The sequence below is a fragment of the Phasianus colchicus genome, chromosome 14 (genome assembly GCF_987193195.1).
Source record: "Phasianus colchicus chromosome 14, bPhaCol1.hap1.1, whole genome shotgun sequence".
NCBI classification, from domain to species: Eukaryota; Metazoa; Chordata; class Aves; order Galliformes; family Phasianidae; genus Phasianus; species Phasianus colchicus.
In genome coordinates this window covers 16,086,526-16,098,990 of record NC_143449.1, presented here as the reverse complement: position 1 = coordinate 16,098,990, position 12,465 = coordinate 16,086,526, and the positions used below count along the sequence as shown (strand labels likewise).

General features: G+C 48.1%; 1 protein-coding gene across 1 annotated transcript; it reads right to left on the bottom strand.

The window, feature by feature from the left end:
- Positions 1–7,499: 7,499 nt before the first annotated feature.
- On the bottom strand, positions 7,500–12,454 carry MMGT1 (membrane magnesium transporter 1). Its single transcript, XM_031594246.2, has 4 exons — positions 12,037–12,454; positions 11,730–11,782; positions 10,786–10,889; positions 7,500–9,584 (listed from the first exon to the last, which is right to left on the bottom strand). Exons 1-4 carry the CDS (start codon positions 12,116–12,118, stop codon positions 9,422–9,424), a joined length of 402 nt encoding a protein of 133 aa, XP_031450106.1. The 5' UTR covers positions 12,119–12,454; the 3' UTR covers positions 7,500–9,421.
- Between the last annotated feature and the right edge of the window lie 11 nt (positions 12,455–12,465).

Sequence of the window (12,465 nt, the reverse complement as noted above, 5' to 3'; positions counted from 1 at the left end):
AGGTGGTAAGAGGAGATGGGCTTCTTCTAGTTAATTCTTACTTAATTTTCTTCACGGATTCCAGGAGAGCTACTTGATCACAGTGTGCCTGAGCAGAGGCTGAGTTTTTAGCTAGTGACCTTGTTTGTGTGGTATCTGAATATAATCTTTTGTGATACAGTTGGCTGCCAAATCAGTTATAGGGAGATGGTGACCTTGTTTGGAAACCTGTATATCAGAAAATGCACAGGAATAAAATGAATTTGGGTAACAGCATCAGAGGAGAAGAAGCTTCACACTGAACTGAACATGAATCTTCATAAGAAGGAAGGAAGACATACCATCTTCAGATTGTTCAGTCAGAAGATGAAGAAAACTCTGTTTGGATGCACACAGTCCTACATCCCAAGTGGAGCACATAATGAACTTGTTTGCTTAGGAAGCCAGTGGATGTTCTTAGACTTGTGTTAGAGAGAATATTAACAGAATCCTTTGTAAAACAAACAACCTTCTTTGACGTGGGTGGCAAATGCATTGAAAAAATACAGCCGTGGCTTCCAAATAGCACAGTTCACTTTGATGTGCAACCAGGACAGCCAGGAAGGGTTGTGCTGGTGTCAGACCTTCCTTCTTGTGCGTGGAGATCGTGACCCCTGCAGCTGTGTTACTGAGTGTGTCTGGTCAGCTTCTGAGCTGCAAGAGTGTTCCATGGGATCAGGAAACGGGCACAGGCTGGGAAGTGGAAATGTGTCTGTAGATGGAATTTGGAAAGCTGTATGTGCTTTGTTGATACTTGCGTTTGTTGAGCCCTTGTACAAGATTGAAATAATGCAGCACATCTGAAGTGAAACGTTAGGGAAAAAAAAACCAAAAACTATAGTTTGCTGTGTTTTCTCTAAGGAGCATGAAAAGCATTGTAACAGTCTGAATTAACGGTGTACGGTGTATCTTCCTGCTAAAGGTGGAAAAGTGTGGTGCCCTGGTGTCCAGATATCTGTATGTGTTCTGCTTTTTCTATTTCTTGACCCTGATTGGGTGTTCTCGGTGCTTATTGTCTTCATTCTTTTCTTATAAACATGGAGTTTTCCTCTTTCCTAAAGTGAGCCTGCAGCCTTACTGCTCCCAGGGCCCACTTGCTGCAGATGTCTCTCAGGTGCTTCTGTTCCCATTTGTGTGCTGTACATTTATGATGTGCAGGGATGTATTCTTCCCCAGGCCTAGCCAACATCAGAAGGTGACTGTCATCTTCCAAAACAGCAGCTGGAGAGGCTGTTGCTCAGCTATGCTTGGCTTTGCAGTGGTTAAGAGGTTTCACATCTCCCTTTATAGGAAAAAGTAATTCTCCTGTAACATTTTTGTTTTGTAGTTTTTTCTGGGTCCTGCCTCTGAGCTGGCTGGCTGAAATGGCAGTGATGTAGTGTATTGAATTTTTATTTCTTTAATATCTGCTAAGAAGATTCTGACGGAAAAATAAGAGTGAAATGGATTGCCTAATGGAAACAAACCATAAAAGTTTGTAAAGCTGAACTGGAGTGTTTCGTAACAGCCAACATGGCAACATCACACCTTTAGCAAATAGGTTCTGGAGCACTTGTCCTGAAGAATATGCAACCCAGTTAAGCTGAAAATGAGGCCAAAGACACCTCAAATCTGGCAAAAACAGCATTTGGCAGAGATCTGAAGGAAGGATGTTAGTCACTGGGTTTAAATGGAGCTACAACTTTCAGGTCTGCAAAAACAAGCTCTGAAGTCTGTCAAGTGGAAAAGGAAGAAATGGGAGAAGGAGAATGCTTTGGGATTTAGCAAAAGCTTGTGGCCTGCAGGAACTGTTAAGTTGTGCTTTTAAATCTCAATCCTGTGATCAGCTTTTTGACTGCCTTACTTCCAGTGGCGTTTCAGGTGGGGAAGACTAAACCAAAACCACCAATGTGTCTGATTTACTGGGCCATTCCAGTCCAGCTGCAAATTAGCACATTACTTCATCCCTGGAAGCGGCCTGCTGGCGTGGCTTTAGTGTTGATGCTTTTTCTTCTCTCTTGTGTTGATAATGCTTGCAACTGTCTCTTGGTAGTGGCTGACACTGCATGGAGTTCTGCAGGAACCCTATTGTCCATCAGGGAGTGTGAGTACAGGGTTTGGTAGAGTTGGTAGGAAAGGCAGCTACCTCTTGGATGCTGTAAAAGCCAGTTTCGTTTCATCTGTTTTCTGCTTCAGAACCTTATTTAAGAAGCATACGAGACTGTTCTCAGGGCTGGGAGAGCAGATGTGGTGACTTTAGCAGCTGATTGTTGAGAGTTCAGAAAAATGAGGAAGAAATTCTGAGGAAGAGGTGAAACTGTTGGTACAACCTTGCGGTCAGCTCAGTGGAGGGTATTTTCAGATGTGGTGAAACAACATCACTGCGTATGGCTGCCCTGGACTGGCAGCCATGTGGGTTTTCCTGGAATGGAGACTGCTGATACCGTGTCAAGAAAAGGAGCCTTTAACATGAATTGGGGAGCTGCTAAAGAAGCTGCCATCTGTGTTTTTGAACTTGGACCAAAGCTCACGTACAGTTTCTGGTTAAGCTGAGAAGAACAGCTTGGTCTGGGAAACACAGCAAAATGGAAACCCCCAGTCAGATTTTTGCTGCAGATTTATTTGTTTTCTGAGAGCCGGGGAAAGTTTTCTCTCTTTCAGCATCTGCAATGGGAGTTTCACAGCTATTTTTGATTCTAGGATCAGCTCCAGCAGCAGTGGAAGTAGCCAAATCCTTGGCATTTTTGCTGTCATCTCAGTCACTGCCACTCCTCTAATGCAAGCAGTCCTGTGTGATGTCCCTGAAAATACCGTGCACCTCTGGCGAATTTCTGGGTACCTGTGCTGCCCTTGCCATGCTGAGCAGGACAGAGCTGTTGCCGAGGCATCTGTGTGCTGTGCCTGTTGTAAAATGCTTGCAGGACAGAGAGAAGGAGGGAGGGGCTTACAGAGTGTTTTTGTAGCCAAAAGGGCAAAGCTTGTTCTGCAAGGCCCGCCTGGTTTTTGTCATTTTCTCAGAGCGCGTACATATTTTAATTTTATTTGTCAATATTTAATTTGTAGAATATATCAGAGAGACATTCCATCCTTTAGGAGCGATGCAGTCGGAAGGCTTTCCCTCTTGCTGCTGTGCAGAGGAGGCAGCAGGGCTCCTGCAGGGAGGGACCGTGCCCTGCAGCCATCGCACTGCATGGCCCGATGGATGGGCGCAGTGGTTGGGTGCACTGACAGTGACCACATTGGGTGTTTGGCAGTGGGCAGCAGGAGCTTTTCCTGGGTTTGTGGAAAGCCAAATGCTATTTGTTGAAGTGGGAGTAGTGGTGTGAGCAGGTACTGCGTGCACAACTTGTTTCACTTAGGAAATTGGTGTAATTGGGCTCTGAGCATGGGACATTGGAGGCTTTTTGTCAGTTTTTCTTGCTGTAGTGGTTCTTGGTAAAGGGTGCCTCAGGAATCAAGGCTGCTTTTGTAAGTTGGACAGAAATAACAATGAGCCTTCCTCCCCAGGACTAAAAAGTGATAAAATTTTTGCTGATTGCAGACTATTATAATGCAGCTGCTCGACAGTGGCATCCCAGCCATGGAAAAATAACATCAGTTCTTGAAGCTATTTTCCAGTCTGTGCAGCATATTACAATCCTTTGTGCACAGCTGGCACATTTAACTTTGATTGTGTTGTTTAAGTGGCTGATCTGAGAGCAGCTTGGATCTCAGTTGCTTGCAGAATTCAAAACTAAGATTGTTCCAGTTCATCTGCGGTTGGGTATTTTGGAAGAGAGACAAACTATCTCGAGTGCTTCTTGGGCTGCTAATTAGGGTGTCATGGCACTCCTCTGTTAGCATCTTTAAAGAAGGATGGAGGGACTTACCCAAGGTCGTATAGCATGTCACTAGCAAAGATTGTAAAATCCATGCCCTAATTTGGTCTTGTACACTGAATTCTTTCCCTGGTGTTGGAAATCCCACCGTACAGCAGCATGCAGGCTGCTGGGCCTGTGCTGTCAGTGGGCTGAGTAGAGCTGGAGGGAAGGGGCTGGGACAGCGGGAGGGAGGAGGGCTGCAAAGATGTGGCCAAGGGCCATAGGCTGCTGTCTCCTCTTAACATTCGAGTTCTGGTTTCTGACCTGAGCTGCTCCAGCACCTTGTCTTTCTCAGCCGTTATAAAAGCGTGTTTTGAATTCCTCTGGCATCCCTGGATTCAGTGCTCTCTCCTCTGCCAACAAGCAGTGGGCAGAGCGTAGAAGCCACAATCCAAAGTAGTCATTAGTGGGAGAGGAGATGGTGGGGGACTGGCGAGCTCTAGAAAAGGCCATTTGAAATACATTGCATTCAGCAAATCCTTCTGCAGGAGTACGGGCAGAGAGCAGGAATACAAACTCAGTGTACTTGAAATGCTGCGGCAGCACCATTCCCTCGCCCAGGGCTGGGTGTGGGCAGGGCATGCAGGGGCTCAGTGCTGCCCTGGGCAGGGAGCTCACCTGGTGCAGGTGAGGTGAGGTGAGGGCAGGAGACTGGTCCTTTCTGGCAGCTGGCAGCACGTTCCCCAGGGGGAAGGCGGTCTGTGGTGAGTCACAGCCCGGGCTGAGAAAGGAAGCTGCTGCTGGGTAGGTTGGGTGCTGGCTTTTTCCATGAGTGCAACACAGCCCCAAGGAGGCTCTGACTTCACAGGGCAACTGAAAGCTGCCTGGGTTCCAGCTGCAAAATGCTACGTTCACACAGATGTAACCAGAGAGCACTTTCCTTCCTAGGGCCTGCATTGCACCTGAGGACTTGGTGTGCTCACCACGTTGAGGCAGGACGGGGCTGAGCGAGCAAGGACATGGAGGGGACTGCTCATGTCACAGTAGGAAGCCTGTAGGAGTTTGAAAATGCCAGTTAAAGCTTTGCTTTGTCCATCCTTAGACATCTGTGCCCAGAGATGTCTGTCTGCCTGAGATAGGTGCAAACCTAAGCTGTGCCTGTCTTTGGGAGGCTGTGTGCTCGTTCCCATTGCCAGCCGGGGTTGTGGTTTTGGGTTGATGGGCATCTGTGCCCTGCTGCTCTTCTGGAACCACATCTGCAATGACTCACCTTGCTTCTTCAAGGGCTTCTGTCCTAACTTGTGTGTTGGCTGGTCCCAGCTGCTGGGAACGTTGCAGGTTTGAGTTCTTCTGAGCTGTGCAGCTCCCTCTTGCTGTGAGAAGCAAGGGCAGAAAGGAGAAAGCCTTGCAGCCCTCCCCATACCACAAGAAATGAGCACTGTTCATGTTGTGCAGGGTAAGAGGACATCTCGCCCTGTCCCTTCCAGAGGTTGTCCTCTGCTGTCAGCTCTGGCCAAACCCAAGCAGCAACATGGCTGTGCCTGCACTACATTTGGGTTTATTAACCAGCCCTGTTGTACCCCAGATGATATGTGGGTCTGTCCTATGCAAGAAGAGTGCAGGTCTCACTCTGCTATAGCTTTTCCTTTGCAATGCTTTTGGAGCTGATCTATTCAGGTGGGTATTGCAGCAGCAACACAAGCAGAACTGCTTCCAAGTGGTGATGGTGGTGGAGCTGTGGCTGAAATCACACAGGTTGCACTGAAGTCCCTGTATGTGTTCTGTATGTGACAGAGGGCTGCCAACCACTTGTAGCGTCTGTTCTCTGCACCGGTGCATCCAGCAGCAGAGCCCTCTCAGGGCCCTGGGGCTCTGAGCACATCAGCTCTGGCCTTGCATGGCTGGCCCTGAACTTCCCTAAAGCACACAGCTGAAAATTCTTGGGGGGGAGGGGGATGATTTTTCAGTTTTAAATCTGGAGTGCCTGTGGCTAATCCTAGGGAAACAGGTTCAGCAGCACCAGCAAGGGCAGGAGGGCACTGCCTGGCTGCCATGATTGCACTGGGGCTCTGTGTGTTCCCACAGACCACTGGTGTAGGACGAGCCATTGGTTGGATAATCCAAATTTCACCCTTTTTTCCCCTTTCTTACTCTAAAAAATGACCTGATAAAGTGTGACATGGCACAGCCTGCACCCCTGCTGAAGTGCTCTGAGGCTCTGTTCAGTGATCCTGTGTTCTATGCTCCTGTGTTCAGTGCTCCTGCATTCTGTGCCCCTGACAGCCTTCCTGCTTGCTGTTTGCCTTTCTTGGCTGGAAAGCGGATTAAATGAGCAAGACAGGAAAATCAATTAGCTGCCATTTTAAGGATATAGCTTTTATTGTGGTCTGAAGTGTTTTGAAATGACATTGTGTCACTGAGACAAATGTCGGACTGATTAACAGGCCCTCACCTGCTGGAGTGCCCGATCTGTTCATACTGCAGTTCTCCCCCAGGTGGTGAAGGCTCCAAGGTGACCCTCAAGGCCAAGCAGCCAGGAGGTTTCCCTTCGCTGCTGGTTGTGGTCTAGGAAAGCTGGTACCAACATTTTCTGCTTGTTTAACATTCAGAACAGCTTTTCTGTGCCCTTTCTCTGGATGCTGGCTGCCTGCCAGGCCTGGGGGCAGCAGGAATTGCACGGGGAGCTGCGGGATCCAACTCTCACCCAGGGGGGGGAGCAGACAGACCTGGAACAAACGTGTGCTATTGAAATCATTTTCAGAAGAGGTGCTGCAGTTCTGCCCTCACTGACCCCTCTTGGAGCATAGAACTCTCCACCAGAGATCTCCCAGCCCAGCCCCTGGCAGGGAACGATCTGTGGAACAACGAATGCAAATTATCAGCTCTTTTTTTTTTTTTAGGATTTAATGTAGTAGAAACATCGCATCCTGCAGCCAAATCAGTTGAAAGCAGTAGAAGAGTGTTGGGGTGAGGCTGAAACTTTTCCTATTTGGTCTCATCCAAGGGGCTGTTGGTACAATTTATGTTCCTGTGAGGAACTGCCATGCAGGGTAAGCACAACGCATCCTTGGGAGCAGGTTAAGCTGCTTTAAGACACCAATTGCTGGCTTTTGCACTCTTGTATTCAGTGCTGGATGCAGACAGCTGTGACAGCACAGGAAGCAGATGAAGGGTGAGCCTGCTGCTTTCTTCACTCTGTAGTTAAGCAAGCTCCTCTATTTTGATATCTTTCCAACCTTCCCTGTAAGAAAAGCAGGACAGGCAGTGCAAAGAGATCTTGCTCAAGTCTGTGATTGGAACTACCTCCAGCCTGGAAGCAGTCTGCCTGTTCCCCCAGCAGCTGTTGCAATAGCAGCCCTTGCTGGAGCCTGTCCTTGTGGGCAGGCAGGGCTAGGAAAGCCTTTGCTATGGTTAAACGGAAGGCAGAAAACATGTTGGCTAAGGATCGCCAAGGCAGAAAACCACCAGCCTGTAACATCTTCATCCAAAGTGTCTTCTTTAGCTCCTTGCAGCATGTTACTTTCATTCCATACACTGATCTTATCTCCCAGAAATGAACACCAGGCCAGACACACACTTTCACGCAGAGCTGCCATAATTAAGGCAAGATCACTTACTGTTGGTACAATCACTTCAATATGCTCTCACTGGGGATTTCCTGCAGCAGGCTCCAGGTGAGAAATAAAGACCACTCCCAAACACTTTTTAAGATATCAGTTTTTATTGGACATTGCAAGATCAATAAGAAAAAATAATTTGTACAGCTTTGTACACCATTGCTGCTGAAGAGTAAGGCTACTTGTCACACCACAGAGTCCTGGTACAGCCAACAGGGTGCTCCCAGCATGACTCACATCTGAGGAACTGATGTTTTTCTCCAAGAATGATTTACAACTGTCAGATGGTAGCACCACCCACCTTGGACAGGCCTGTGTAGCCTTACCATAGCACAAATGGGGCTTCTTAGACATATAAGGTGAGCAGCCTTGCTCTAAGATACCCTCTCCCAATGGCTCACTGCCAACCACAGTTGCAGGATCAGTCTGGTACAATGATTACAGACCTTCGGCCTCACTTTCCCTCCCTGACACCAGCTAGGGGGGAACCAGAACACTTAAGGTTTTAATTGGCAGAGTAACCCTTTCCAACCAAACCCAGATGTTTAAGAGTGATTGTAGAGCAGCAGCTACGGGTATTGCTCTAGCATTGGGGCACCCAATCCATAGGATGGGCAGAGCTAGAAAGAGAGGCTTCAGTTTACACGGTAGTTTTGCTAAGCTTTTTGCTTTTGACAGTTCTTAGCTGTTTAAAAAACAGGTGCTAGGACAAAAGGTTGACTTTGCACAGAGGCAGTGAGACATCATCCTCAGACTATGCAAAATTCTAGTTGGCCCCATCAGTATCTCACACTGCCCTCTCTTTGCTGTGGCAGGTAGGTGGGAGAAGAGCATTCCACTGCTGGACTGAAATGCCAGACCGAGGAAAACGTTAGCATTGATTCAGCCCCTAAGAGGGGATCAGAATTTAGAAGTCAGTAGTTAAGGACCACATCATCTGTCCTAATAAATACAATCAAGACAGTCATTTTAAATCACCGAAGGGCTCAGCTAGAAAAAGAAATCAATTTTAATGGCTCTGTAGACAGAAAAGGGGAAACTGTACTATAATTAGCTGAATACCTGTACTGTATTAATGCCAGTAAACAGACACAGCTGCTGGACCGTATGGACCTTACTCTTGTAACCTTTGCAGAAGGGACATTGCTTACTGATACCTGAATACCTCTCACAGAAAATGGGAACTACTATCTGCTACCATTTTGAAGTACTTACACACCATTCAGTCATCTGTATTCACAATCAAAGAACAAAAATGCAGTGGGTGAAGAAACTGAGCATAGTAGATTACTGATGTGATCAGCAGTGAGCTGCCTCCCCCACGCAGGCACCAACTGTACAGCCACATCCCAGGCAAACGGGGGCAACATAGGACAGTTTGCTTTTAAAGAAAGGAGGGCAACAAGGAAATAATGTGATAATGAAGAATTAAGGGAAAAAAAAAAAACAAACCCACCCTTCACAAAACTACTTTCCAGTACTGTAAAAAAAATAAAAACAAATGCAACCATTCTGACTTCCTGTACCTACACCACACAGGTCTCTGTGGCTCTGTAGGAACAGGAAACACTGCCCTTTTTCTGCTGATAAGTGATGCAGTGCACACAGTATTTCTGAAGGAGTTCTATAAACTGTAGTGCAAGCAAACTGAGATAATAAATAGCACTAAAACATTCCCTCCTAACAAAGAACAGTAATCGTGGTAAAAGAACAAACAAACTAGCTTGTTTTTCATTTTAGCTGAAGTTAGGTCACCTGCAACTTTGTTAGTATATGAAATTTTGAAGATGTGTTTCACAGCATAACTGTAGAATAATTTATACCGCATTGCCAATTCGTTTTCATTAACAGCATACAAAGAAGGTCCTTAGTTTTTATATATATACTTTATAAAGTCTGGAAGATCAATATAAATACTGCTCCAGAAATTAAAAAAAAAGTGTTTACATCCCCGACTTCAATATTACATCTCAGTGTCCTGGATTATTATTAGAATCTGTAAAAGTCTTAGCGGCGCAGAGGTTCAAGTTTTCGAAATTTCAGTGACGAGCTGGATGACAAAGCATCTTGATTTGAAGAAGAATTCACTGTGTCTGGGGACTGGAACAATACTCTACCACGATGATTAAATACATAAAAAGATGGATGGTTCCTTAACGTGTCAAACGTCCTTCAAAATAAAGGCAGATAGTCAGCGTTAATACTGTTCTAGAGCAGGAGTTTTAGAAGAGTCAGTCTGGGGTATTCCAGCTTTTACAAAGCAATACAAGTTTTGAAAAGAAAACTCAGGAAGGCCATGCTCACTTCATGTGTTTTCTAAACTAAGACAGAGAAAATAAGACAAGGAGGAATGGCTTTAAACTAAAAGGGGACATTTATGTTAGATGTCAGGAGGAAGTTTTTAATCAGAGGGCAGTGAGGCCTTGCACTGCTGCCCAGAGAGCTGTGCGTGCTCCATCTCTGGAGGTGTTCAAAGCTGGGTTGGATGGGGCCCTGGGCAGCCTGAACTGGTGGGGGGTACCCAACTCATGGCTTGGAACTAATGATCTTCAAGGTCCCCTGCAATGCAAGGCATTCCATGAAATACAAAGCCAAGGTGCTTGACAAATTCTGCTTGTTCATTTTGCAGAGGCGGCCCATACTGCTGTCAAACTTCACTTTCCTTCCTTGAGCTTAGGGGCAGAGCTGTGGATGGCTATTTCCATGTATGCCACACGTGACAGCCTCATGACTTGTCGTCACTGTCAGTTTCCCATTCCTTTCTATGTCTGAACTTCAGGGTTTTAAGTAAATGCTATGAAGCAATGCCATAGCAATGTCAACTTGTTTAGTTTCCATATTCTCCTAGGTTTATGGGGACGGCCAAAAAGGTCACCTCTACCATCCTAACTTCACATCCTTTTCAAAATCTCAATTCAAAGTTCATTATTTTTTTGAAATCTGCCGAAGTCTGTCATTCTGCCTGGAATATTTCACTGAGAGTTTCAAACAACACAGACTTTTGCTGTGAAGAAGCCATAAGCAACAGGGGGTGTGACAGGCACACGGCCCTGTGATATGTGAGACTGTCTCACAGCAGTGCTCTGTGACTGCTGAGCTCTTACTCCCAGTCAAACATTTCTGCACAGCAGGATTTTGGAACAGAAGCAAAGGGAAAACGTATTTAATTTGTTCCAGTTATTCAACTCCACCTTTAGTTCCACATGTTATTGGGCTTCCCCAAATATAACTGATCCTGTGTGTCACAGCTGTATGTGTGAAGGAGCTGAGCTAAAGAGAAGCCAAGCCTGATGCTGCCACTTCACAGACGTGCCCCAATTGCACAGAGTGTAATGGATATGTGTGTGTTTATGAGAAGAAATAAAACATACTTATTTTTTAGTTCTGAAGTGGCATCCATGTCTTTAAATTCTCCTGCGATATGTACTATCCCATAGCAGGTAACTGCAAAGGCTAACAGAGTCTGAAGAACTATCTGTAAGAGAGGGGAACAATGCAACACACTGATTACTAAATATTCTTCATGGTAACAAAAAAAAAATCTCATCTTTCAAACTGTGTCTCCTGCGCTTTTCACCCAATAACAGAAAGTACTTTCCAGTTCAACAGCAGGGAAACTGAGGCATGGGATTATTGAGCATTAGAGATGAGAAAAGCTCACAGCACCTGACAACTTGTCTGTGCTGCATGAACTGCACCGATTCACACAACTCCATGGGGAGATCTGCACAACAACACACTGTTCTCATGCACTTAAGGATCTAATGTTCGTTTAGAGAAGTGTATCAGTGGCCAATGGTAGCTGCACAGAGGGGAAGGGTGCTGTTTGTAGGGGGTAAGCACCTCCTCACCTTTCAGGTTCAACAAAACCAGAACAGAGAACTGGAGCGGAATTTAAAAAAAAGAAATAAATACAGAAGGCCTTTCAGAAGTGGGTTGTGCTGGCATGAAACATGCACAGAGCCACGCTAGATAAACAAATGTCAGCCAACAAGAGCCAGAGGGAGGATGGTGTTTATGCTGCAGAGCAGGAGACAAGGGCAGCAGCTGTCTGGAGCTCAGGCTGTGCTCAGGGTCTGCCTGGCTGAGAGGCATCAGGACAGGGGGAGCGCAGAGGGAGGCCGGGCTGCTGTGCACTGACAGACTGCAGGATGTGGGGATGGAGAAATCGTGTTCTTTTCAACAGAAGAAACCTGAATCGAAGGGTAACCTAAAAGCTGCTCCATGTGGATTCCTGCCTACCACATCAACACAAGGGAGACCCAGCAAACCGAACGGCACCGCGCTTCCCAACCACCCCACGACCCCGACTTACATCTATGGGAAGCGTCTCGTCCTCCTTCTCTGTCAGCCGCATGTAGGAGCGATCTGCAACACACAAACGCGCGGGGCGTCCAACGCGGAGCCCGGCCCAGCCCGGCCTCTGCGGACACGGCACCTCCACCCCGCGCCAACCGCCGCGCACGGACACGGCCGGCCCTCCCGGCCCCGGGCAGCTCCGAGCCCCTCGTCCCCCCCGCCCCGCAGGGCCGCAGCCCGGCCCCGAGTTCCCCGGAGTGCCGGCCGCGCACCCGCCGACCCCCCTCCCACCTCTCCGCGGCGCTGACACCCGCCACACTCACGCTGCGCCGCCGAGAAGGCCGCGTGGGCCAAAGCGAAGAGGCCGAGCCCCACCAGCCCCTTCCACAGCGAGGCGGCCGCCATCCTGCCCGCCGCGCCGCCGCCAGGGGCGCCCCGACCGGGCGCGGAGTGATGGCGTCACGGGTGGGCGGGGCCACGGGGGGACGGGACCGGAAAGCCGGTGGGCGGGGCCTGACGGCTTGGGGGCGTGGTCTGTGGGACTGTGGGCGGGGCATGAAGGGCTGTGGGCGGGGCCTGTGGGGTTGTGGGCGGGGCGGTCCCGCACCCCCCCCTGCGCCGCAGCCCCGCTCGGTACTCGTCGCTCCGTTTGAGGGCTTTTTCCCCTCTCGCCCAGCTCGCAAACAATCGCTTTGCAGCCCCGGCCGCGCAGCACCGCGTCCTCATCCCCACCCCGGCGCCAAACTTCGTCC

Coding starts and splice junctions, on each gene's coding strand:
- MMGT1 (XM_031594246.2), bottom strand. CDS start 12,118: ATGGCGGCCGCCTCGCTGTGGAAGGGGCTGGTGGGGCTCGGCCTCTTC. Junction 10,890..11,729: donor ACGAGACGCTTCCCATAGAT/GTAAGTCGGGGT, acceptor CCTCTCTTACAG/ATAGTTCTTCAGACTCTGTT. Junction 9,585..10,785: donor ACTTCAGAACTAAAAAATAA/GTATGTTTTATT, acceptor TTTATTTTGAAG/GACGTTTGACACGTTAAGGA.